The sequence below is a fragment of the Hippoglossus stenolepis genome, chromosome 23, assembly GCF_022539355.2.
Source record: "Hippoglossus stenolepis isolate QCI-W04-F060 chromosome 23, HSTE1.2, whole genome shotgun sequence".
Taxonomy (NCBI): domain Eukaryota; kingdom Metazoa; phylum Chordata; class Actinopteri; order Pleuronectiformes; family Pleuronectidae; genus Hippoglossus; species Hippoglossus stenolepis.
In genome coordinates, this window is record NC_061505.1 from 520,181 (window position 1) to 546,533 (window position 26,353).

A 26,353-nucleotide genomic window follows, 5' to 3' on the forward strand; every position below is an offset into this window, starting at 1 on the left:
AGAGAGACCTTCCCCTCAAGAAACGGGGAAATAACATGGTCCTCGAGGGCGTACGTCCGAGAGGAGGGCCACTGCTCCTCCTCCTCTTCCTCCTCCTCCTCCTCTGCTGCGGCTCAAAGCGGGGCCCTCCGGGGCCCCACGATCCACGCGACGTCCCGCACCGGTGACCTAGCCTCGACGTTCCACCTGTTCATCACGCCGACGGTAGAGAACATCATCCTGGAGATGACGAATCGGGAGGGTCGTCGAAAATACGGTGACGAATGGAAAGGGATGGACGAGACCGACCTGCACACCGAGTGTCCGGCCTCCTCCATAGCCCTAGCTGCAGCGCCGCTCGGGGCGAGTAAGAGGAAGAGGTGTCAGATATGCCCCAGGAAAAAGGATTGTAAAACTCACACCATGTGCCGCGGGTGTAACAAATACATCTGCAAGGGCTGCTCACGTGTCTATTGTGCTACGTGTGCGTCCTAATATGGGGTGGGCTATGTGAGGGGGCCAACAGCCGGGGGAAGCAGGGACAACACAAGGGTTAAAAAATAGAGAATAGGACAAAGCGATCGTTTCAGCTTCGGTTGTCTGACAAGTTTTTAAAGTTTCTGTCATCAGCCTTAAGACGAAGGTCACCTGACTGACCACAGGGCGGAGTGGACTCATACAAACAAACATGGGAACTGTCAACTTTGACCTCTGACCTCAGGGTGTGTGCGTTATCAGGACGGAGGGATGAGTGTGAGACAGACAAACAGCAGGCCTGACAGTGAGAGGGTCGGTGGTCACCATGGTGATGGTGCTCCATCCTCAGCATTATGTTTGGTCAGTTCACAGAAAACTTAATGTGAGGCTGATTGAAACAGGGCCATGATTGGAGCCTTATCTGGCTCCTGATTGGCTCAGGGACAGTGAAGCAGGAGAGGTCATGTGGTTTCAGAGCAGCAGGCGTTTCTCCACAGGAACAACAAACACACATCAAGGTCAGAGGTCAGCGGTAGCCAAATGTGTGTGTGTTGTGTGATTGACAAGCGGCGTAACCAGAGTCTGAACAAACAAATTCTGTTGAACCACAGCAGCCAATCACAGTGCGGCTCTTAAACACAGGTGATTGGCTGCTTCACCACAGCAGAGGACGATCTGACGTCACGCCACAGAACAGAGTCAGGAGAAAGCGTCGTGGAGGCCACATGGCGAGGCCACATGGCCCGGACCAGCGGCACAGCATCAGAGATTCACTGTGACGCCTCTCGTCCCGTCATGTGAACAAGGAGGACGTGCTGGTTGTGTGTTTAAAGTTTTTGTGTTATAACCGAGCTGTCGCCCCGAGAACGTCTGGTTTCAGTACGAGTTCCCCCCCGACCCTCTGAACCTCCTCACTCAGCTCCTGAAACCTCCTCCACAGAGAAACCGCCGCCACTCGTCTCCCAGAGCTCATTGACAGAAATGACTTCCAGACGTTTGCAGTGAGTTTATGAAGGAGTTTGAGAGAGTGTGTGTGTGTGTGTGTGTGTGTGTGTGTGTGTGTGTGTGTGTGTGTGTGTGTGTGTGTAGATGTATAGGAAGGAACATGTCGACATGTTATTTCACTTTAATGAGCACATTGTTGGGAGAGACGCTGTGAAATGAAAACCAGAAGGTTTGTGTTTCATCTGAGCTAGTGTGTGTGTGTGTGTGTGTGTGTTACCCACGAAGATTTTGGCCGCCCTCCTGCTCTGTCTCTCTCTCTCTCCAAGGAGATCAATACTGACAGCTCTGAAGTACATATACATGTGTGTTTAGTGTGTGTGTGTGTGTGTGTGTGTGTGTGTGTGTGTGTGTGTGTGTGTGTGTGTGTGTGTGTGTGTGTGTGTGTGTGTGTGTGTGTGTGGAATGGTCATGTCATTTTTCCAGTTTCAGATTTTCCAGTGTTTGACAAACCTCCTGACCTCCAGCATACCGAAGCGTCCTGGAAACTATTCAAGAACCGCAGGAACCACCCTGAGAACCACAGGGACCCACTAAAGAAGAAAACTCCCCAATAACCCTCGAAACCTCCTGAAGTGTCGGAGAACATCTGTGACGCCTGGTTCCTCCTGAACAACCTCTGCACCTGAAGAACTTAAAACCTCCTTCAGATGCTGACAAACAACGTCCATCACCCAGGAATCCAAAGAATGAATATTAAAACTTACTCAAGAATCACTAAAGCTCCTGGAATGTTTGGGTCCACTAAGGAACCCCTGAAACTCTAAGATCCTCTAAAAAATGTACCAACAAAATGAAGCCACTCCAGAATCCCCAGACTATCTGGGAACCTCTGGAACCTCTGAACTGTCACAGAACATCTTTAAGAACCTTCAAAGCTTCCTGCACCTCGAGGCCCCCGACAACCTTCGTGAGAACCTGTGAAGCTTCTGTGATTTCTTCTGGTTCCTCTGAACACAGAACGAAACCTCCTGGAACTTTGGTCCTGGTGACGCAGGTATCAAGAACCGTTTTAGAGAAATATTCTGTTATCAACAAGAATAATAACGATCCTATTAATTCATTATCCACACACACACACACACACGTACACACATTAAACACACACAAAAGCCTGTCACCATGGTAATGATCACCTGTCAATCAACAGGTGATCTATCAGCTGATAGGCTGACACCTCATTTCCCCTAACCCGACCTGATGGTGACCTCACACACACACACACACACACACACGATCTTGTTTGAAGTTGTAACTTAATAAGCAGTGACTCACATACTGCAGGCTGTGTGTGTGTGTGTGTGTGTGTGTGGTGTGTGTGTGTGTGTGTGTGTGTGTGTGTGTGTGTGTGTGTGTGTGTGTGTCTGTCTGTGTGTGTGTGTGTGTGTGTCTGTGTGTCTCAGTCTTTTACAGCGAACTCATCTTCAGGAGAGACGCTGAAGCTGCTGGAGAAGAAACAAGTTAAATGTTCAGATCAAATGTGATAAACATGTCTCACGTGTCGGAGGCTGCAGCCACTTCCTGTTGTCTACTTCTGGTTTTACTGTGTTTCCTCTTTTTTTTGTCGTCGAGACAAGATGAAGAGTCCGTCTGTGTTTGTCCTGCTGGGTGAGTCCGACACTTCATCCGTTCATTCATTCATCAGCAGAGGAAACACTCGCTCGACAATAGAAAGAGTTTGAGATAAATTTAAACGTTTAAAAGACGACGTCGAACATCGAGTCTGAGGCTTCATGTGTTTGTTCCATATTTTTATCTGATCTGGTAGTTTTGGTTTCACATTGTAATTTAGGGACTAAAGAATTTTGTCTGACATACGTACGTCCTGTCGTCCTCACCTACGTGGGCGGAGTCTACCTACACTTGACTGGGTCTCTCTCCCAGCTTGCCGGTGATTCACAAGGCATTCTGGGTAACCCTACATTCGAAGTGAGGGTTATTAAGCCCTACCCCTCCGTCCCTACAGGTGTTGGTACAGCCCACCCCTGCATGTCAACGCGTAAAACGAAGGGGAAGGGCTAAGGGGTGGAATGGGATTGGGCCTCAGACAGTGGGATAGGGAGAGGAGTGTCCATCTGTCGCTGCTCTTGGACTTGAACAGATCCATTGTCAGGTCCATCCTTCGGTCCAGGTGTCATGCTTTGCCAGTCCGTGGCCTCGAACCAGCGACCTTCCAGCCCGATGTCCCTCTTTACTAACCACACTTCTTTTTCTTCTTCTATTGTTTAAAGCTGTCTCTACTTCCTGTGATTGGTCCAAAAGTACAAACTATCTAAACCTTCTTGTTGCAGGGGTGTCTGTGCTGCTGCTGTCTGGAATGACCGTTTCTGCAGGTGAGCTTACTGTAACTAACTGTAACTGTAACTAACTGTAACTGTAACTAACTGTAACTGTAACTAAGTGTAACTGTAACTAACTTTAACTGTGTGTAACTGTTACTAACTGTGTGTCGTCAGTGATGTCCGTCTTACCTCCGTCTCCATGGATACGGCCTCTCCTCCAGTTACTCGTCTTCGCTCCGTACTTCGTCTCCACCATCCTGATGACATCACTCCTCAGCAGAAACTCCGGTGAGAACCACACACACTCATTGTTCTGGAAACACTCCCCCTGGTGGCAGGTTGTCTTCTGATCATTGTCCACCTACAGGATGCCTGCCACTTGTCTCCATGGAGACATCTCAGCCTGCTCAGGGAGCTGCGGGGTTGAATGAAGACTATGATGACATCACTGCTGATGTCACCACTGAGTATGTCTTCTGAGCAGCAGAGAGCGAGGACGTGTCGTTGTCAATCATCAATGGACTGATCGGATCGATGGATCAAAGGGAAACAGAACCACGAGGAACCGAACGTCGTTCTACCACTGACGACAAATAAATCCTCTTATGTTTGTCATGTGACTCACGTCATGTATTCAGATAAAGACGCTTTTTAAAATAAAACTATCTCACATTGTTTATTCAGTTTTCATGTTTTAAACATGTTCGTACTTTTTAGTTTGGTCAGTGTTTATGACCTGTGCTGCAGCCAGCCACCAGGGGGCGATCATGTCACCAATCTTAATTTATAGCGAGTGTTAAAGAAGTCACCTGCGGCGGCTGCACGTGTCCATGCTGAAAGGCATCATGGGAAACAGCAGCAGGGTCAGGAGACACTGACACGACATCACTTCCTGTCAGCTGGAATATGGATGGAGCCACAGGAAGAGGAAGTGGAGCCTCCTCCCGCAACTGCATGCAGAGGTCAGAGGTCAGAAGAGGTATCAGGGTTTCACCTTTCAGCGGGTTACCATGGTGACGACACTGAGGAGGAGAGCACACACACACATGTTTGTACAGCTTCTTAGTGAGGACACTCATTGGCATAATGCATTCCCTAACCCTAACCCTTAACCTAACCTAAACCTGATTCTAACCCTGAAACCAAGTCTTAACCCCCAAACAGTCCATTAAAGGGGGGGGGGTCACAAAGTGAGGACCGGCCAAAAGGTCCTCACTTCGTAGGTTGTAGACTCAAACAGGTCCTCACAAAGATAGCTGCACAAGACCACACACACATACACACATGCACACACACACACTAAATAGCTGCTGTCTTTATGTCACGTCGTCCATTTCATGTTTCGCTTTACCTCTGATCGTCCAACATCTGGGACGAGTTAGAGAAAGAATGAAGGGGGGGGGCGCTCAGTGTGTTTTCATTATAGAAACCAGATACACACACACACACACACACACACACACACACACACACACACACACACACACACACACACACACACACACACACACACACACACACACACACACACACACACACCTGGAACACTTCCAGATGTTTCGGATCAGCGGAGATTGACGAGTGTTTCCCTCCAGGAATTAGTCTGATCCAGTTTTTGTTCGTTTTGTGAACGTTCATGTTTCAGTGCGAATCAGACTGTAAATAAAGATGGATGACATGATCGCCCCCTGGTGTCTGGCTGCAGTATAGGTAATTAACCTCCTCCATGTTAGCAGATGGAACATGGACCTGTCATTTCAGGTCGTTCTTATCTCTCTGATGTTTCTGATCAGTTATTAAAAACGGGCTGAGACGTCATGATTGACAGCTGAGACTGACTCAGGATTGGTCGACGTCATCAACACAAGATGGCAGCGTTCATATCGAAGATGTTTTTATTCATATGCGGATGATGGGAGGAAGTGGAGACGTCTATCATTATTTACAGTCCGTGGTCAAACTACTCCCAGAAAGCACCTCTGCATTACCATAGCAACATGACAACTTCAGCTTGTTTCTACTTCAGTTCTCGTCTCTGCAGCTGTTCTCACTCTCTCAACATTATTTTAATCATCCATGAAACGACTGGAGTGTGTGTGTGTGTGTGTGTGTGTGTGTGTGTGTGTGTGTGGTGTGTGAGTGAGGTATTAGCTGCAGCGCTCACCAGTCTCGGTCAACAGTTTAAAATAATATTAGCTGAACCACACACACACACACACACACACACACACACACACACACACACACACACACACACACACACACACACACACACACACACACACACACACACACACACACACACACACACACACACACACACACACACACACACACACGTTTGAACAGCGTGGTGTGTTTGATTGGTCCATTGAGGACCTTCTGAATCAGGGTGAATAAATCCAGCACCATGATGAAGAACAGTCTGGTTCCAGAGTTTTGATCCTTTAACTCAGAACATCATCACTCCTTCACTGAGTGTGTGTGTCTGTGTGTGTGTGTCTGTGTGTGTCTGTGTGTGGTGCAGTTGGTGACTTCCTCCTGCTCAACATGTCGAGAACAGAGAAATTAACTTTCGCTCTGTCCTCAGTTTGAAGAGAAGAAGGAACGAGCTGCTTCATCAAGACACCCCCAACCACCACTCACACACACAGACACACACACAGACACACACTTGTTCATGAGGGGACAGCACCCTCTGCTGGACACAAACAACATCACAGCCTGAATCTGATTCTTGGTCAGTTTTGTTTATTCAAACTTTATTCACAAACCTTCTGCAGCATCGTCCTTATGCTCCGCCCACACTGACATGTCATCGCCGTTGCTATGGTTATGCCTAGCGGAATATTATTGGTCGTAGACAATCTACCTTCTGTTTACACCACATCTGCCAGATGCTTTGCAGACGAGTAGTCGTCGACGTAAAAGCGTCAGCAGGGACGTGGTAATTCTTTCTGGGGGGTCCGAGGCCGACTGGGACACTCCCCAGCATCATGGGTCGATACAGCTTCTCTGTGATGTAGTGTGCTCGGAGTTTTCAAAGGAGAGGTAGAACTTACAGCCGGACATCGTTTCCATGTACTCTCCGTCACTCGTCCCCGAAGACGTGGACATGTTCCTTCAGCTCGTTGTAGAACTGAACTCGTCTGGGTCGCGTGTTCCAGTTACTCACGACCCAACACACCAGCAGCTGCTTCTCCGGCACTTTGAAAGTCTCGTCCTCAGACGTCACAGGCACCAGATACCCACAAGGCACTGGGACGTCTGAGTCGAGGCGGTAGCTGCAAGTCCGGTTCAATAAATCATTGAGTTTAGGAATCGGAGCCGAGTTTGCAGGTGACTCCATATTTAACCACACCCACTTCTGAAAGCAGGGGCGTGGCTCTGTGGGGATGTCGGCCAGGTGAACGTCTCGGTGGCGGAAGAAAATGGCGTCGGCTCGTTGGAACAGAGACCTGCCGTCCGTCAGGCGACACCTGGTGACGAGCTGCAGCTGAGATCGAACCTGTGGCCAAACGGCCACGTCCAGATCAGCAGGACAGTGTCTGCGTCCTCTGCTGTGAACGAACAGTTGGGTTTGACTCTGCCCTCTGCAGGACATGAGTCTGTCTGTCTCCATGGAGACAACGAACGCACGGAACTTCTCACGTTTGAAATATGTGAAGACAAGAAGCAGGAAACAGGATGAGAAAAGGAAGCTGAGGACAAACGGGCGCAGAGACGTCCACTGACCTGAGGACGACATGTCACACCTGCAACACAAGACTTTAAATCAGGTCAAAAAACAAACAAACAAACAAAATCAAGAAAAAGAAGAGAACAGAGAGTTTACCCTCGTCCAGTCACAACTAACAAACACCTGCATCCACCAACGTTCTGCAGACGCTCTTCACGCAGACGCTGATGTCAAGGTGGTTCTCAGCAGACGAGCAGCTTCACCGACCTCGTGATGACACTGGTCGTCGTCCTGAACCTTGATTTGTTGAACAGAATTCCGTTTGGTAGAAATCCGCGAACACTTCCTGTCAGTGAAGGAGGAAGTGAATCTGTGTCAGAGCCGAACAATCAAGAAACTTGTTACCGACACAAACTGTGAAACCATTGATATTTTAATCACCTCACCTGATGTCAGCAGATGTTGAACCTGGAGAGTCTCACGTCTTGTCACAACGTAACACAAACTTTCTGTAGTTGTGTTGTGTGTATGTAAGTGTGTGTGTGTGTGTGTGTGTTGTGTGTGTGTTGTGCGGTGCTAAGACAGTAAATCTATTCGTCCTCCTCCTGGTTGTGAAATGTGTTTACTACCACACAAACAGAAGTATGTGGACAACACGGACAAATGATATATATATCAACATGTTATTGTGAAACTGTGAGGAATCATATCAGTTGTGTAGATGTGTACAAGTACATGTGTTGTAGTTGTACTTTACTGGAGTATTTTACTTTATTTCAATTCAATGCTATTTCAACCCAATTTCAGACATGAACTGAACCATTGACATGCTCCTCACATGCTCCTGACATGTTCCTCACATGCTCCTCACATGTTCCTGACATGTTCCTGACATGCTCCTCACATGTTCCTGACATGTTCCTCACATGCTCCTCACATGTTCCCCACATGTTCCTGACATGTTCCTCACATGCTCCTCACATGTTCCCCACATGTTCCTCACATGCTCCTCACATGTTCCTGACATGCTCCTCACAAGTTCCCCACATGTTCCTCACATGTTCCTGACATGTTCCTCACATGCTCCTCACATGTTCCCCACATGTTCCTGACATGCTCCTCACATGTTCCTGACATGTTCCTCACATGTTCCTGACATGCTCCTCACATGTTCCTCACATGCTCCTCACATGCTCCCCATATGTTCCTGACATGCTCCTCACATGTTCCTGACATGTTCCTCACATGTTCCTCACATGCTCCTCACATGTTCCCCACATGTTCCTCACATGTTCCTGACATGTTCCTCACATGCTCCTCACATGTTCCCCACATGTTCCTGACATGCTCCTCACATGTTCCTGACATGTTCCTCACATGTTCCTGACATGCTCCTCACATGTTCCTGACATGTTCCTCACATGTTCCTCACATGTTCCTGACATGTGCCTCACATGTTCCTGACATGTTCCTCACATGTTCCTCACATGTTCCTCACATGCGCCTCACATGTTCCTGACATGTTCCTCACATGGTCCTCACATGTTCCTCACATGTTCCTGACATGTGCCTCACATGTTCCTGACATGTTCCTCACATGCGCCTCACATGTTCCCCACATGTTCCTGTTGTTGTGAACGAGTCGGACCCGACAACCTCCTGCTTCTGCTTCACAAACACTAACTACAGGAAATGTCCAGACAACATTTTACACAGTTCATGTCTGAAAACAGTTTAAGTTCCCACAAACAGCCAGAGATGATTCCCCCCCCCCCCACACACATAAATCGTGTTGTTTTGGTTGGTGGTGGATTGTTAGTGGGAGGGGGGCGGGGACATAGGAAGACGCGATGACAGGTCACTTCCTGCTGAACAGACAATAAAAGACACGAATCAGGATGAGGCACAAACAGAACCAGCAGGACCCTCAGACCTGGACCATCAGGACTCCCCTGGACCATCAGGACTCCCCTGGACCATCAGGACTGCCCTGCTTCCCCCAGTTTGGACCAGATAAGTCGTTCAGTGTTTCCAGGATGTGGATGTTTCTGCTGATGGTCAGTTTGCTGGACCAGAACCAGGCTGCTCCTGTAAGACAGATCTCTATTGATCTTCTGATCAATTGATGGGTTGGAGCTATGACTGATCAATAACTCTGAGGTGTGTGTACAGTCCACAGGTGAGCGTGGAGGCAGCGTCCAGCTTAGTCTTCAACAACAAGGGGAACAGACCACCGTCAATCTGGATGTGCGTCAATCAATCAATCAGACTTTAGCTGAGTAATAATAACATGCTCATCATAAACTTTACTTTCTTTCCTGATGTTTGTGTGTTTGCAGCTTCCTGACATCGCTCAACAGACAACATCCTCCTCCTCTTCATCATCAGCTTCATCATCAGAGTCAAGCCAGAGTTCAGAGGTCACCCCCCATACACACACACACACACACACACACACACACACACACACAGTTTAAACCTGAATATGCTGATTCTTATTGATTTGATGAAAATATGAATGAAGTCTGCTCCTGCTCACACACACGTAACATTCTGTCAGTCCACTAACCGACTACATTACCCATGAGTCTCAGGAGCTACTGACCAATCACACTTTGAGAATGTGAACCTGTGCTGGATGAGCTCACTGTGATCTCAGCACCACCTGCTGGACAAACGTATGAAGCTTTTTTTGTGAATACAGTAAAAATAAAACATTAAATTACTAAAACAAAACAAACAAAAGTTTAGATTTATTATTCATGATGACATCAAAGCATCATGTGACCACGGGCACAATGTTTTTAAATAACTGTTTGATTTTTACAGGAGGTTCAACAGCTGAGAGACCGAGAGAACCTGGTAAACACACACACACACACACACACACACACACAGACGTACACAAAAACCCACACATGATTGTGTGATGTCATATCCTGTGTGTGATGTCATATCCTGCAGGCTGTGGAGCAGATGGACTCGTCTGAGGAGGTGAGCTGTCAATCAAAATGGACCAATCAACGATTTTATGTGAACTGGTCTCGTTTTAGTTTGAAAACTCTGGGTTTGTGTTTCAGTCTGAACAGAAACTGAGACTTTAGTAAACGATGACGCAGACGTTCTTCCTGATTGGTTCTTATCAGTCACATGACTCGACTACCAGCGGTGAACACAAAGCTAACACTTCCTGTCAGTTACAGTTCCACCTCGTCGTCACTGCTCCTCCTTCAGAGGAGTTTCTGTTACTAAGCAACCAACTGCAGAGGAGATGATCTACTTCCTGTTTACATCACATGATCTGTGTAGGTGAATGGTCATGTGATGTGTTTTTTCAGGTGTGTTGATCTGTGTGTGTGTGTGTGTGTGTGTGTGTGTGTCAGTCTCTCACTAACTCCATTCTGTGGCTCAACGAACTGGTTTCACTGGGAGAGAGAGTGGACGAGCGACACAGAGACGACAGCGTGGAGATACAGGTGACATCATTATGACATCACAGCGTTTCAAAGTTACACAGGTCGACATTTCCCACAATGCTTTAAATCACAGACGCTCCTGCAGGTGAAACTGGACCAACCAATCACGTGAAGAGTAGATGACTCACTGTTCAGACATGGAGAAACTCAGCAGGACCAATCACAACCAAGCAACCAAATTAAAACCAATCAGGGACAGTCAGGACCAATCACAACCAAGCAACCAAATTAAAACCAGTCAGGACCAATCAGGATCATTGTGGTACAAATATAAATAAATATAAATACATTAACACATATATATTTATAAATAAATGTATTTATTAAAATATAAAAACAGGTGAAAATCTCATCAACAATAAACAGCTTCTCTGACTCCACCCCCAGGAGCGAAGTAGACCTCAAACCACGGACAGAATTCTGACAACGGAAGTGGGCGGGGCCACCACAGCACTTCAAGGGAGCGTCAGTCCAACTGTTGATGGACTAGAGGGCGGGGCCAGAGGAGACGTCAACGTCGAGTTTGGTCGATTGTTGGACGACAGCGTGGAGCGTGAAGATGACCTGACCTTTGACGTGCCGGACCACGGCCAGCACAGTTACCATGGAGACGAGGCGGAGCTAGAGCTGGGACTGTAACTGAGGCTCCTCCCCTGAACTACCAGTCATTATTTGATACATCACTGATATAATTCACATGTAGTTTATCATATTTTTCATTTCTTAACGAGAACCATAACAAATCTCAATTCATTAAATAAAATGAATTCACTCGATCTGTGTAATGTCACGTTAATAACTCAGTTCATCAGTTGTACAAGTTTTTTATCTTTAAAAAAATATATATATTTTGATGTTTAAATAAAGATTCTAATATGTGGAACAAAAAACTTGAATGATCGATTATTTAAATGTATTAATCTTTATCCTCGAACATTTTTAACTTTTTACCTCCAGTGAACCTGAAGAATGTCAGATTTTAAAAACTGTTTGAAACGACTCAGAGAAGCAGCAGCTGATAAATTCTCTTTATTTTGAAAGAACAAAAATATTTTGAAGAGACGAATCTGGACATGTCACTTCCTCTAAAGCGTCCAATCAGTATCCAGGACCAGAGGTCACACTTCTCTCTGATGTGATGTATCAAGCAGTCATTACATAGGCTCAACTGCCTCCACCAATCCGCTCCCTCCTCAGCATCAGTTTCACGTTGATGCCATGGTAACGAAATGACAGGCTGAGCTACAGTCACATTCCATCCCGTGACATCACTTCCTCTGGGCGGGGCCTTTGTGGAACAGGTAAATCGGCCTCTGGCTGCCTGGAAACGTACAAATAGAAGTTCTCCTGACAAAAGATTACAACTCCCATCATGCTCAGCTAGAGGCAACAGCTGCTTCCATATGGTTCTCATTGAAGTGACATCAAATGATCAATAAATGTATTGTTGGCTGCCCCCTGGTGGTCAAAACAAAGTAACTGCACATCATGAGTTGAAGTGTAGGTGGCGTACCTGAGTGTGTGAGGAGCCTGTAGGAGGTGAAGCCCACAGTGTCCGTCAGGTAGGAGGTGAAGTGTTCAGGTCTCAACCTCACGCTCCTGTAGTGACGATATGTCGCCTCCTACAGGACGTACACATGCACACGTCAGTGAACACTGCTGTGGGAAGCTGTGTGTGTCTGCGTGTGTGTGTTTTGTGTTACCGATGCCCTCTTGCTGTGGCTGTAGCTGCTCCATGGCTGCGGCTCCAGGATGAATAATCCGCCCAGAGACAGGCTCTGATAGGCCCGTTTGAAAAGTCGGACCAGGCCCCCGTCACCTGACTGCAGCTGCACCCATTTGGTCAGGCCCAGACACATAATGACATCATACTGGCCCCGCCCTGGCCACGCCTCACTCTGTGAAATGTAGTCACCCTGGGGGAGGAGTCACAGCTGTGATGTCAGCGGGGTAATGATGTCACTGTTGACATCAGCGATGTCGAAGGTCACAGAGTCAAAAAGACGTGATCAGCAAACTGACGACACACACATACACACTTTCTATAGTTTTTAAAAGACTTGTAAAGTGGACTTCCCACAAAACACTGGGAAGAACTAATGGTCACAAATTAAACTACAAACACATCAAGCTTTGCTCAGATCAGACTGAGTCTCAGTCTGCGGAGGAGCCGGTCTACGCAGCCAACGTCAGCTGATCCTCCAACACCGGCCCAACCGAAATGAGACAGTCTGGTCGTCCTATTACGTCACCAGCTTGTCCCGCCCTTACAGCCGTTGCCTAGCAACAAAGCTACGGACGAAAACATTCTTTGGTTGATTAAAACTGTTGAAAAGACTTTAGAACGACGCCCCTGAACTGAGACACAGCTTGTGACATGTGATACAAATGTAAAAACAGTTGTGTTGAACTTTGACCTCAAACTTCAACACCAACATTGAGCTGATCGATCAGCTGGTGTCACACTCACCTGGATGATGGTGATGTTGTTGGGGAACCTGGTGGAGGCAGAGGAGGGGTGAGGGGGGAGGGGGGGAGCAGAGAGAGGACCTCGACTCACCCTGAACGACAGAGGGAAGGAGAGGAGGGAGAACGCCTGATCAAACTCCTCCCTCTTCACCTCCTCCCTTCTCCTCTTCTCCTCCACTACCAGGTCATGTGACAGGAAGTGCCTGATGTTCTGCTTGGCGGCATAAACCAATCGTTTGTCTAGCTCCACCCCCAGGATGTAAACAGGGTGAAACCTGCGGGAAATACTAACAGTCATGTGACCGGCACCGCAACCCACATCCAGCACTGTCTTGTCTTTAAACCAATCAGCTTCCAGGAGACGTAGGCGCGGGTCCTCCTCTGCCCCCACGCGCCCCTCCCACCTGTCACCATAGAAACCATGGTAGCCATAGTAACGATTGTGGTTGCCGTACTGGTATCGGTGTTTGTCCTTCTTCCTTTCTGGTAGCCGTGTGGAGCCAGGATGAGGTCCTCTGCACCTGGAGCAAGCAGCATGGAATTCATGTGACCAGGGCGTCCAATCAGATGACAGTGTTTGAAATCACCTATGGTGAAAGACTCACCTGCCAGTTTTAGCCCCTCCCACCAGTGGTGTGTGGAATTTAGTTGTCTGAATCGCAGTCATCACGGGGACAGTGTTCGTAGCGCTGTCTGCTAACCTTGTCGACGTGGTGCGTCGCCGTCTCCGTTGACGACCATCACCCTGGTTACCGGGTTTGTGGGTGTGGCCTGGCGGAGGATGCGTGTGTCTCCTGGGGAGTATGGGGGGCGGGGCTACGTCATCTCGGCAGGTGATGGCAGTGTTGAGTTCACAGGGAAGAGGAGATGCAGAAACACTGCCCTCTGTGGTCAGCAGAGGAACTGCACAACATAATAAATGAACAAGTTAATCCCAGGAACTCTGTGGTCAACAAACGATCAGTTCAGATTTGTGTATGGATCCAGGTGTTGTCTCACCTGTCGGTGCAGCTGTGGAGGGAAACAGTCGAGCAGGCATCACCTCCCCTTCACCTCCCCCTCCTCCTCCCCCCACTCCTCCCCCATGATGTCGGTTACGGTGCCTCCTCCTAAACTTCAGCGGCGACAGCAGGACTCCACCTCCCACCTCCCCCTCTCCCCCACCTCCCTTCAAGTTCAGGGGGTCGGTGATGTCACGCGGAACCAGGATCTCTACGGGGTCACCGCCCCGTGATGGCAGGGGCGAGCACTTTGGTGTCTCCTGATTGGTCGTTCTGAAGAGAAGGGGAGGGGTTTAAGAACACAAACGTTCATGTTATAGTTTTATTGTGTCCGGAGTTTAAAAACTTGAGTCGTAGGAGCCAAGCGGCTTCATGACACACAAGTGAAATGTGTGTTAACAATGTTGTCGTATGATTTCACTGTGGAAACACTCATTTTAAAATCACATTACTAAAGGAACATTTCTCATCTTCCATTCACAAGATAACAATTTAATACAGTTCACTTTAAACAACTCATAATAATCCTGACATCTCCATGGTGATAACATAGATATCAGTCGTCAGCTCTCTACTGACACCCCCTGGACAACACGTGAAACAGTTTTTAATTCAGTCATTAATTAATATTAATTTTATATCATAAATATACTGAAGTGGAGCTTTGACCTGAGAAGTGCTGCAGATTTTATCATAACATTTGTTATTAGTTTTTATAGAATAAACGTATTGTATTATTAGTTAGTACAATTATTATTATCATTATTAATTATTGGACTAATCAACAGATAGATTCATCACCACACTCTCACCTGTTGACTTCTTCATCCAATAGCGAGTTCAGATTCAGCGGGTCAAAGATGTTCCCGCCCAACAAAAAGTGACTTGGCAGCACAGGCTCTAATTGGCTGTCACTGTTTGTGCGGCGACGGCGCTTGGCCGGCCCCTTGAAGCCTACGCCCATAGAGTAACGCCTTTTTCCTATTCGCTGAGCGGGAGGAGGGCCGGCCAGTGGGGGCTGGCTGTGGCTGGGTGGCTGCAGGCCGTTTTTACAATGCAGGGGGCGGGTCTTAGCCAACTGTGGCTGCTCTGATAGGGCGACATTGGAAGGGAAAGGGCTGGTTTTGTTGGGCGACTCATGAGAGACGATAGTCTCTTTGTCCAATGACATCCTGATCATCCTCCGCCTCAGGAAAAATCTGCCAATCACAGTGATCTACAGAGAGAGAAGGGAGGGGTTAGCTCGACAGAACGGAAGCAGCCAATCACATTCACCAGCTGCTCACACATTAGAGCTGAGATGATCAATGAACAGAAAAGAAATTCTTCGGTTTTGGCTTGAGCGGGAGGCGTGGCCAGGGTGGGGTTGTGTGAGGTCACAGTGTACCCAAAGGAACGAGACGTACGAAGCATCCACGGCACTCAGAGACATCAATTACAAAAACAAGCAGCTTTGACAAAAACATCACATTTCAGTTAACTGTCTAAAAATGTACGCCCCCTGCTGGAGGAGAGCAACCTGTCTGTTTTGCGTGGCGTAAAGGAGTAAATGTTTGAAAACTGAGGGAGACGAGCACCGCTCACAGAGAGAGAGGCCTACAGGTTGAATGAAGGGAGGGAGCGCTGAAAACAATCACAAAGCAGTGAAACAAAAACACTAAATGAAATCTTCTGATTGTTTCACAGCCGTTATGTTATAAAGCACAAAACAACCTGCTGGAAGATGTTTCATTGCTAAGTTTTGTGTAAATACAGACATGAGTTCAGCTCAGCTGCTCTGCTGTGACCAAGTGGAAACCTAGCGTGACGTAACCCATTGGTTTGTGAACTGCCGATTTGAAGCCAAGAGTTTCAAATTTGATCAGCGCCATCTTGGCAGTGTGGAGCCATTGTCACGAACGTTACTATATTTGGAAAAAAAGGAGGAGCTGGAGAGGTGGATCTGAACTCTGACACATTTGTAAACACGCCCACCTACACCTACTACTGACTACACCGAGCTCCCGACTGCGCTGAGAACTAGCTGCTAACACAGTTAGCTTCATTATCTGAGGTAAAGTTCATAATGCTTAATAATCTAAAAGCCAGTGGTCACATTTCCACATATTTTCTAACACTGTTTTAATCTGCAGAACACGAAGAGACGTCAGAACAGATGTGAGCTGCTACATGAACTGTGATGGATAATGGCTCCTGGACTGTTGGCATCTTTCTTCCATCACCATCATCACAGTCAAACTACACACGGTTCAACCTTTTAAATGTACGAGCAGCTTGTGTTCCTCCAGGCTTTGGACTTTACTCTTACAGTAAACATGCGACTGCATCAAGTGCGGTAAGATTCATATGAAATACTACTTTACAATTGTGCTTTCTCAATTCTAACATTTCTACTGTAAATTATACTCACTAAATAAGATAAGATAACAAGTCCTTTATTAGTCCTGCAATGGGGAAATTTGCAATGTTACAGCAGCAGAAAACAACACATAAGTAGCATCCAGTACTTGGGTGAAGGAATATAAAGAAATAGAAATATACAACAATATATAGAAAAATATATAAATGTGATTAAACTGGTCTATACAGTGTAAGAAATATATTATGTGTCAGAATATGTACAGTAAATGGATTGCACAGACATTTTTTACAAATGAGTATAGTATAGTGAATATTGCACAGTTGAGAATATTAAAGTGACAGTGGTGCATGTAGTTTTACTGGGAGCAGAGCTGGTTGTAAGTCTGTTTTACTAATGATTCTAAAGAGCACATCAGGTATAAAGTAACAGCAGCAACATTTATTGTAAATATACAAGAACACTGATGAACTGTGACTGTGTGAGTGACAGATACTACAACAGACACATTCAGCAGAACAAGCTTTACAATATCATCATTTTGACTTTTACTGTGAAAGTTAGAATTTTTGTGTAAGATATATATATATATATAACATCATTCTGACTTGTCAAAACAATCATTAACTACTTTTATTATTCTCATGTATTTTCTCATTATAAATATCTACAATTCAGTGGAAATATTGTATATAATAATCTTTAATTCACCTCAATCTCAGAAACCTTGAATTAGGTTTGAACTTCTGAGAATGGTGTCGTAGATATCATGAACTTGAATTAAGAATAGTCAGAAATAAAATGTAGATATCTGAATCTGGAATTATCATCATAAGTAAGTTGCACGTGTCTGTAAAACATATTAAAAACAACAATGTCGCTTTTAGAAAATACTGCCGGAAAAAGTCGAATGTAGCTTTTGTCTTTTTATCCAATTAATAAATGATTAATCGATTATCAAAATGATGGTTAGTTGCAGCTCTAGTATAAACACTCCAGAACAAAGTGAACGTTCACTTTGTGATCAGGGGTCAAAGGTCATCAGTGTGTAGCTTATGATTATTACTTGTTGATTAGTATCAATCAGTGTGAAATCAATGGTACTCACCGTAATGGTCCACTTGTTGTTTCCAATATGATCACACACTGTCAGTCAGTGTGTGTGACACAAATAGACCTGAGTGTGTGTGTGTGTGTGTGTGTGTGTCTAACGCCCCACATTCCGCAAAAACTCGTCCTAACCCCGCCCCTATCGCTGACTCAACCAATCCCGGGGCGGGCTCATGAATAATTCACACTAGCAGTAAGAAACACGCAGGTAAACAGTTAGCTTCTGCAGCTAACATGCAGGAAGCACTTAGCATTGAGCTAACACGCAGACACTTCACAAAGTCGTACAACTAAAAACACTCGCGAACACACGCACCGTGCGTGAAAATAAGCCCTCGCCGATCTCTCCGTGCACGTGAGTGCGTGTGTCAGTGTGTGTGTGCGGGGTGATGACTCAGACGCGACGGTTTGGCTGCAGCTAGCTGCTAACTGTTAGCTGCTAACTGCTAGCTCCTGAGCCGAGCCCACAGCTTTATAGACCAGCCGCCGCAGCATGTGAGCGACCACACAGCCGACCAATGGCGTGCCGACCTGACCCCCCGCCTCCCCCACCTTCTGACCAATTAGACCCGAGCTGTCTTCTGATTGGTGTTAGCTGGAGAAGGCGGGAGAAAGTCCCGAGTAGAGAGGCGTCCTGAGAGGTGCCTGACTAAAAACAGGAGGACCCCCGACCAATCAGCATCAACCATTAAAATACACACACACACACACACACATACTCACAAACACACATATTTTCAGCACACTGAAGTGTACAGAAAACAACATTATACATAACATTTCATAACTATTATGATCATTATGATTATTCTGATTCGTTTGAGAGACTGGTGTTGACCCACCTGAAGGACATCACAGGCCCCCTGCTGGACCCCCTGCAGTTTGCCTACCGGGCAAATGAGACATGGGACTGCACTACATGCTGCAACACCTCGTCTCCCCAGGGACACACACAAGGGACATCTGTCCGTGGACTGCAGCTCGGCGTTCAACACCATCATCCCGGGAATACTCCAACCCAAACCTCCCCAGCTCTCTGGGCCAGCCTCCACCTGTCAGTGGATCACTAACCTTACTGACAGACAGGAGGCCGCAGGTAAGGCTGGGAAACATCTATCCAGCAGCCGGACCATCAGCACCGGTGCCCCCCAGGGATGTGTGCTCTCCCCACTGCTCTTCTCCCTCTTCACCACCGACTGCTCCTCAGGAGGCCCGTCTGTTAAACTCCTGAAGTTCACAGACGGTCATCGGCCTCATCAGGGACGGTGATGAGTCTGCGTACAGACGGGAGGTGGAACAGCCCTCTGGTGTGGTCAGAACAACCTGGAGACAGTGGACTTCAGGAGGAGCCCCCCAACACTGCCCCCCCTCACCATACTCAACAGCACTGTGTCTGCAGTGGAGACCTTCAGGTTTCTGGGATCCACAATCTCCCAGGATCTAAAGTGGGCCTCCAACATCGACACCATCACCAAAAAGGCCCAGCACCTCCTGCGCCACCTCAGGAAGTTCAACCTGCCTCAGGAGCTGCTGTTCCAGTTCTAAACCGCCATCATCCAGTCTGTTCTATGAACATCCATCACTGTCAGGTCTGCAGAAAAAAACATTGGTGCCAGCCTGCCCCCCCATCCAGGACCTGTACATGTCCAGAGTCAGGAAACAGACCCATCACACCCTGGACCAGTTCCAGCTCCTCCCCTCTGGTAGGCGCTACAGAGCACTGAAGGCCAAAACTACCAGACACCAGAACAGCTTCTGTCCTCTGGCCGTCACTCTGATGAACAATTAATCATACAGTGTCAGGAACAATGCCTGTGCAATATTCTAAATTATATATATATATATATATATATATATTGTCCTTGTTGTTTTGTTTATTTGTCTATTTCTGTACGTTGAGAGCAACGGAAAAACCGGAGTCAAATTCCTTGTATGTGAATGCTTACATGGCCATAAAGCTGATTCACATTCTCTTCACCTGACAAACTGTTTCCACCTTTCTCCCACAAGGTGGCGCTAAACTCTTTGAGTAAATGTTGACAGCTGGGTTCATTAATAATCCTGAATTGGTTCAATATTGATTCTAAATGATCCATCACAGTAAATAAATTATTTCATAATTATATACGTTCTTTTATTATTTTCTTTCCCTATTTATATTTATGTATTTATTTCATTATTTCTATGTATTTCAAATGAGTTTATGTATAATATTTATAATGAACTGTCGTGTTTGAGGATTTTAAGTTTTTCTAATTATTATTCATGTTTTTATATTGGTCTCAGATGTTGATGTTTAGATTCAAATACATTTTTTAACATTTATTTCTCTGTTTTTCCGATTTCTTTTATATTTGATGTTATTTCTTATTTATGTGAAGTTTAATCAATGGCTGATCACTAAAAACTGTCAATCAAACTGACCCTGTCCCTGATGAGGACGTCATCCAATCCTGGGCTGTGCCCACGGGAGAGGGGCGGGGCTTCAGTGTGTAATCTGTGTGGAATGATGGGAGTGGTGGGATTAGGACTTCATTACCCAGCATGCTCTGTGTGTATGTGTGTAAAATCCCTAAAGAAGATTAAAGTGGATCAGAGAGAGAGACGACATGCCGCTGAAAAGAGAAGGTGAGACATTGTTTAGATAGAGTGTGTGTTTCTTATTGTGTGTACGTGTGTGTGTGTACGTGTGTGTGTGTGTGTGTGTGTGTGTGTGTGTGTGTACAGTGTGTTGTTCTTTAGTCTCAGCCTCCTCTTCCTCTTTTCCTCTCTTCGTCAGCATCTCTGTTTCTGAGTCGTCAGGGTTTGACCTCTGACCTTTAACAATAATAATGACGTCATGATGACCTCATACACCTGCTGTGTTACATGTAAATCATGTTTAAATAATTACTTTATGTTGAAATATTGATATGAAACATAACGTTTTCCTGATGTAAAGATTTTCTGTCACTAACTTCACGACGGCCGCCATGTTGGATATGATCATTACTGGTTGCAGTGCACTGACTGTCCACCAGGGGGCGGGAGACAGGTTTTAATAAAGTATGGATTATGTTGAAGAAGCTGACGTCACAGAGTTTAGCATCAAATATCATATGACTGCTACTATACGATAATAAATAAGAATATTAAAGTAGAGGCCAGTAGAGACCAGTATATTACAGTAGTTTACAGAAGAGTCCAATATTTTACAGTAGATTCGAGTAGAGTCGCGTAGAGACCAGTATATTACAGTAGAGTCCAGTAGAGACCAGTATATTACAGTAGAGTCCAGTAGAGACCAGTATATTACAGTAGAGTCCAGTAGAGACCAGTATATTACAGTAGAGTCCAGTAGAGACCAGTATATTACAGTAGAGTCCAGTAGAGACCAGTATATTACAGTAGAGTCCAGTAGAGACCAGTATATTACAGTAGAGACCAGTATATTAAAGTAGAGTCCAGTAGAGACCAGTATATTATGGTATAGATCAGTAGTTTACAGTAGTTTACAGTAAAGTCCAGTAGATTACAGTAGAGTCCAGTAGATACCAGTAGATTACATTAGAGATAAGTAGAGTCCAGTAGATTACAGTAGAGTCCCATAGATTACAGTAGAGTCCAGTATATCACGGTAGATTACAGTAGAATACAGTATGTACAGTAGATTGCAGTACATTGCAGTAGAGTCCAGTAGATTCCAGTAGATTCCAGTAGATTACATTAGAGTCCAGTAGATTACAGTAGAGTCCCGTAGATTACAGTAGAGACCAGTAGATTAGAGTAGAGTCCAGTAGAGAGCAGTAGAGACCAGTAGGGTCCAGTAGAGTCCAGTAGAGACCAGTAGATTACAGTAGAGTCCAGTATATCACGGTAGAATACAGTATGTACAGTAGATTAGCAGTACATTGCAGTAGAGTCCAGTAGATTCCAGTAGATTACATTAGAGTCCAGTAGAGTCCAGTAGAGACCAGTAGATTACAGTAGAGAGCAGTAGAGACCAGTAGGGTCCAGTAGAGTCCAGTATTTTATAGTAGATTACAGTAGAGACCCGTAGAGAGCAGTAGAGACCCGTAGTTTACAGTAGAGCCCAGTAGGGTCCAGTATATTACAATAGTTTACAGTAGGGTCCAGTATATTACAGTAGTTTACAGTAGAGCCAAGTAGGGTCCAGTAGATTACAGTAGATTCCATTAGAGTCCAGTAGATTACGATAGATTACATTAGTGTCCAGTAGAGACCAGTAGAGTCCAGTAGTTTACAGTAGAGCCAAGTAGGGTCCAGTAGAGTCCAGTAGAGACCAATAGATTACAGTAGAGTCCAGTAGTTTACAGTAGAGCCAAGTAGGGTCCAGTAGAGTCCAGTAGAGACCAGTAGATTCCAGTAGATTCCAGTAGAGTCCAGTAGATTACGATAGATTACATTAGTGTCCAGTAGAGACCAGTAGATTACAGTAGAGAGCATTAGACACCAGTAGGGTCCAGTAGAGTCCAGTATATTACAGTAGTTTACAGTAGAATACAGTAGATTACAGTAGAGTCCAGTAGATTTCAGTAGTTTACAGTAGAATACAGTAGATTACAGTAGAGTCTGTGCTGTGTCTCTCAGATACTGAACGTGCTCTCCAGGTGATGGAGGCCTGTCAGGCCGGAGCTGCTGAAGGGGTCAAAGGTCGAGCAGAGAAACTGCTCAACATCTTCCAGAGTGACTTGTTCCAGGCTCTGCTGGGTAACACACATGTTACACACATGTTACACACACACAGATGTTACACACATGTTCACATATTACACACATATTAAGTGTTATATAATAATATAATATTACCAGTGCTGCAGTCATGATATAATAATACTTTGTTATAATTATCATAATATTATTTATCTAAACTTGAGAAAAGGTCCCCTCTGTTTCATCGGTAAATAATAATAAAAACAACAATAAAAAATAATGAAATAATAATTATAATAATTATGATAATAATAATAATCTCAGGAGTTTGGGTCAATGAAAAAGCAAAACAGTGAATCTTCAGGTCTGAAGCTGAAAATGACGTCAGCGCTTCATCATCCATCTCCTCACTTTTGTATAATATATAAATATAACATATTTTTATTAAATTACATAATATTATTGTTAAATATAATGTAATTAGTATTAGATTACATTATTATCATTACAATAAAATATCTCTCTGATCATCAGTGTAATCGAGTAAAAGTACCTCACTTTACCATATTTACTTAGTTACTTTACACTTCTGGAGGAGGAGGGATATCATTGGCCTACAGTGTGATTGACATACACGCACGTGTGTGTGTGTGTGTGTGTGTGTGTGTGTGTGTGTGTGTGTGTGTGTGTGTGTGTCCGCAGACATCCAGGAGTTCTACGAGCTGACGGTGTGTGAGAACCAGGCAACAGGGATCCAACCACACACACCTGGACAGGTACACAACACACACACACACACACACACACACACACACACACACACACACTTTTCACTCTTTCTCTCTAATCCACATGGCAACACCCTTTGCTGTTACCTAGCAACAGCTGCAGTAACATTGCCGGGGCAACAGCTGCATAACACCATGGCAACAGGAGCCCAGCCCACCCCCTGTCTGTCTGTCTCATTGTCTTTCAATGTCTCTCGACCTCTCTCTGTCTTTTTGTGAGTGACTCAAGGCGGTGTGCACCCCCCTTCATCTGTCTCGCTCTCCTCCTGCACTGCTCGCCCACCCCTCTCTCTATCTCTCTCTCCCTCTCTTTCGCTCGCTGCTGACAGTCAGAGGGATACAAGAGGCGAGAGAGCGGGCGAGCGGGCGAGCGAGGGAGGATAGACAGATAGACGAACGAGGAGAGAGAGAGAGGGGGGGAGGGTGACAAAGAGAGAGAGAGAGAGAGAGAGAGAGAGAGAGAGGGAGAGCATGAGTGTGTGAGTGTGTGTGGAAATGTGTGTGTGTGTGAGTGTGTGAGTGTGTGTGTGTGTGGATATGGACTGCCTCTGCATTGTCACCACCAAGGTAAGAGCAGACCGCCCGCATGCATCCGCTAACACACACACACACACACACACACACACACACACACACACACACACACACACACACACACACACACACACACACACACACACTCATGTCTCCTCATAAACATATGTGTGCACGTGTGTCCTCATAATACATCAAAGCCAGTGTTGTCATGAGTGTGTGTGTGTGTTGCTGCTTCCGTCATGTTTTCATTCACTACTCTCTCTCTTTTCCTCTGTGTGTGACTGTGTGTGTGTGTGTGTGACCGTGTGTGTGTGTGTGTGTGTGTGTGTGTGTGACTGTGTGTGTGTGTGTGTGTGTGTGTGTGTGTGTGTGTGTGTGTGTGTGTGTGTGTGTAGCATATAGCTCAGGGTACCTCCAGCTTGTTGCTAGCTGTTAGCACAGCTGTAGCGAGCAGGACATTCAGTCACATGTGAACTTCATGCACGTCACATGACACAGACTCTAAAATGTCACTTTTTACCTCAAACTTGAACAAACATCATGATTGATGAGTCTGAATCGAAGGCACAGTGCAACAGGTCACATGTGGTTCAGGTAGAACTTGTCGGTCAATCAAACGTCTCCTCTCAGCCGGGACAACTGGTCCCAACCAACATTGGTATAGAACCAAGAACCACTTCCATCAGGAGTGAGAGGCGGGATTAGACCAACTAAAACTTTGTTTTAAAAGCACAGCGCTACTGTAGCATCTCGTCTGCTAATCTGAAGAAGAAGAACTCTTTGTTGTTGTTTTTGTAAAACAGATAAAGACGTTTGATGCCAAGTCTCTGTTTTAAAACCAAACCAGTTCTTAGACGTTTCTAGAACCAGTTCAGAGCTATGTTCTCGATGGTATTTGTTAGGAAACCAACTTTGCTCAAATTATTTCTAAATATTTAAGGAAACTTTCACACCTGGTTTGGTTCAGAGCTTCAGACTCTTCAGTTCAGTCTGAACCTGAACATCAGGTGTGAAAGGTTCCTCAGAGCAGAAGAGGAGTTCTGGGTCTGGATCAAACTGAACCAGGTTCTGTTGGTTTGCAGTGAAAACACTTTGTTGGATAGTTTGGATTTTTGGACCAATCACAGGAAGTAGAGACAGAATTAAACAAGAGAAGAAGAAGAAGAAGAGGAAGCAGCTAAAAATCCTTTAGTCCCTAAATTACAATGTAAAACCAAAACTAACAGATCAGATGAACAAACACATGAAGCTTCAGACTCTCAGTGAGAAAACATCAAGTGTTTGTTGCTTCATGTTTTTATTCACGTTTCTCTTTAAATTCATGTTGAAACATCATGTGACCTGTCAAAAGTCACATGACATCACCTCTCATTCAGCTGATGTTACAATTCTGGTTGGTTGTATGATTGCTTGATTGGTTGATTGGTTGATTGGTCGATTGATTGTTGGATTGATTGTTGGATTGATTGACTGATTGATTGATTTGAGGATTAATTGGTTGATTGATTGTTTCACTGATTGATTGATTGATTGATTGATTGATTGACTGATTGATTGATTGATTGATTGATTGATTGATTGACTGATTGATTGATTGACTGATTGGAGGATTGGAGGATTAATTGGTTGATTGATTGTTTCACTGACTGATTGATTGATTGATTGACTGACTGATTGATTGATTGACTGATTGATTGATTGACTGATTGGAGGATTGGAGGATTAATTGGTTGATTGATTGTTTCACTGATTGACTGGCTGGATGGATGAAGTCACCTGTTTGGATCACAGGTGGAGCAGGCTGGTCAGTCTTTGTCGACAGAAACGTGATTTTGAACTTTTACTCACTGTTAAAATTTCACAACTGACCTGGTCAGTGACCAGGATGTAACAGGATGTTGTGCATAAAGTTATGATTTAAAATGTTCATGTTGTTTGAAGCAGACGTTTTTTATTTGCCCACTGTTCTAAACACTGTTTCAGCTTTGGAAGAGGTTTGATTCATGTGAAGTGTCACATTAAACAGGAAAGTTCACCAATACATTCACCAATACATCCATTAATACATTCTACTCTTCCTTTAACCACTTTTGACCAGTTAACATCAAACAAACAAACGCAAAGAAAACACCACCTCAATGACTCAAAGGTTCAGGTCTGTGTCTGTGTGCGTATGTGCGTGCGCGTGTGCGTGTGCGTGCGCGTGTGCGTGTGCGTGTGCGTGCTGAAGGCCACACATCACACAGACTTCAGATTTCCAGCAAGGCGTGGCTTCACAAAGTCGAGATATTTGTGAAGCTTTTACTGCGACACTGATTCACTGTCACTTCATGAGGTCAGAGGTCAGAGGCTCAGGGTTCGCCCTCATTAGTGTATGTGTGTGTGTGCATCCGCTTTGTGAACTGACTCAGGTAAGGAGACAGACAGACAGACAGACAGGTTTGAGGTGTGACCTCCAGTGAACCTCTCAGGTGAGAGGTCAGAGGTCAACTCCCTCTGTCTGTGTCTCCTCATGAATTCAGGCTCCTCCTCTCTCCAGTG

At 45.4% G+C, this 26,353-nt stretch overlaps 3 protein-coding genes and 1 pseudogene across 4 annotated transcripts in view; 2 read left to right on the plus strand and 2 right to left on the minus strand.

Moving 5' to 3' along the window:
• Nucleotides 1-4,674: 4,674 nt before the first annotated feature.
• On the minus strand, nt 4,675-7,749 carry LOC118102480 (annotated as a pseudogene).
• A 1,568-nt stretch (nt 7,750-9,317) lies between these two features.
• Nucleotides 9,318-11,671, plus strand: LOC118102962. Its single transcript, XM_035149605.1, has 7 exons — nt 9,318-9,509; nt 9,592-9,666; nt 9,759-9,839; nt 10,249-10,281; nt 10,384-10,413; nt 10,803-10,895; nt 11,283-11,671. The coding sequence occupies exons 1-7, from the start codon at nt 9,318-9,320 to the stop codon at nt 11,532-11,534; spliced, it is 756 nt and encodes a 251-aa protein (XP_035005496.1). The 3' UTR covers nt 11,535-11,671.
• Nucleotides 11,672-11,827: 156 nt separating this feature from the next.
• Nucleotides 11,828-18,292, minus strand: LOC118102481 (7SK snRNA methylphosphate capping enzyme-like). Of its 2 annotated transcripts, none has more exons than XM_047338940.1 (8): nt 17,833-18,292; nt 15,178-15,581; nt 14,364-14,638; nt 13,970-14,267; nt 13,366-13,885; nt 12,599-12,811; nt 12,409-12,517; nt 11,828-12,242 (listed from the first exon to the last, which is right to left on the minus strand). In XM_047338940.1, the coding sequence occupies exons 2-8, from the start codon at nt 15,543-15,545 to the stop codon at nt 11,896-11,898; spliced, it is 2,130 nt and encodes a 709-aa protein (XP_047194896.1). In that variant the 5' UTR covers nt 15,546-15,581; nt 17,833-18,292; the 3' UTR covers nt 11,828-11,895. The 2 variants fall into 2 exon arrangements, with proteins under 2 accessions (XP_047194896.1, XP_047194897.1); XM_047338941.1 differs by having other exon boundaries at nt 12,023-12,216; nt 17,833-18,291.
• A 2,071-nt stretch (nt 18,293-20,363) lies between these two features.
• The window catches only part of dlg4b (discs, large homolog 4b (Drosophila)), an 18,142-nt gene continuing 12,152 nt past the window's right edge, over nt 20,364-26,353 (plus strand). The window contains exons 1-3 of the mRNA XM_035149603.2: nt 20,364-20,462; nt 22,425-22,544; nt 23,190-23,263. Of these exons, the coding sequence (XP_035005494.1) occupies nt 20,444-20,462; nt 22,425-22,544; nt 23,190-23,263 (213 nt within the window). The 5' untranslated portion in view covers nt 20,364-20,443. The remainder of the gene's footprint in view (nt 20,463-22,424; nt 22,545-23,189; nt 23,264-26,353) is intronic.

Excerpts from the sequence above, each read along its gene's own strand:
- LOC118102962 (XM_035149605.1), top strand. The coding sequence starts at position 9,318 with ATGAGGCACAAACAGAACCAGCAGGACCCTCAGACCTGGACCATCAGG. Across the intron at positions 9,840-10,248 it reads AGTCAAGCCAGAGTTCAGAG|GAGGTTCAACAGCTGAGAGA; the intron begins GTCACCCCCCAT and ends TGATTTTTACAG. Across the intron at positions 10,414-10,802 it reads AGATGGACTCGTCTGAGGAG|TCTCTCACTAACTCCATTCT; the intron begins GTGAGCTGTCAA and ends TGTGTGTGTCAG.
- LOC118102481 (XM_047338940.1), bottom strand. The coding sequence starts at position 15,545 with ATGATCAGGATGTCATTGGACAAAGAGACTATCGTCTCTCATGAGTCG. Across the intron at positions 14,639-15,177 it reads TTGGATGAAGAAGTCAACAG|AACGACCAATCAGGAGACAC; the intron begins GTGAGAGTGTGG and ends CCTTCTCTTCAG. Across the intron at positions 12,812-13,365 it reads ACAACATCACCATCATCCAG|GGTGACTACATTTCACAGAG; the intron begins GTGAGTGTGACA and ends CTCCTCCCCCAG.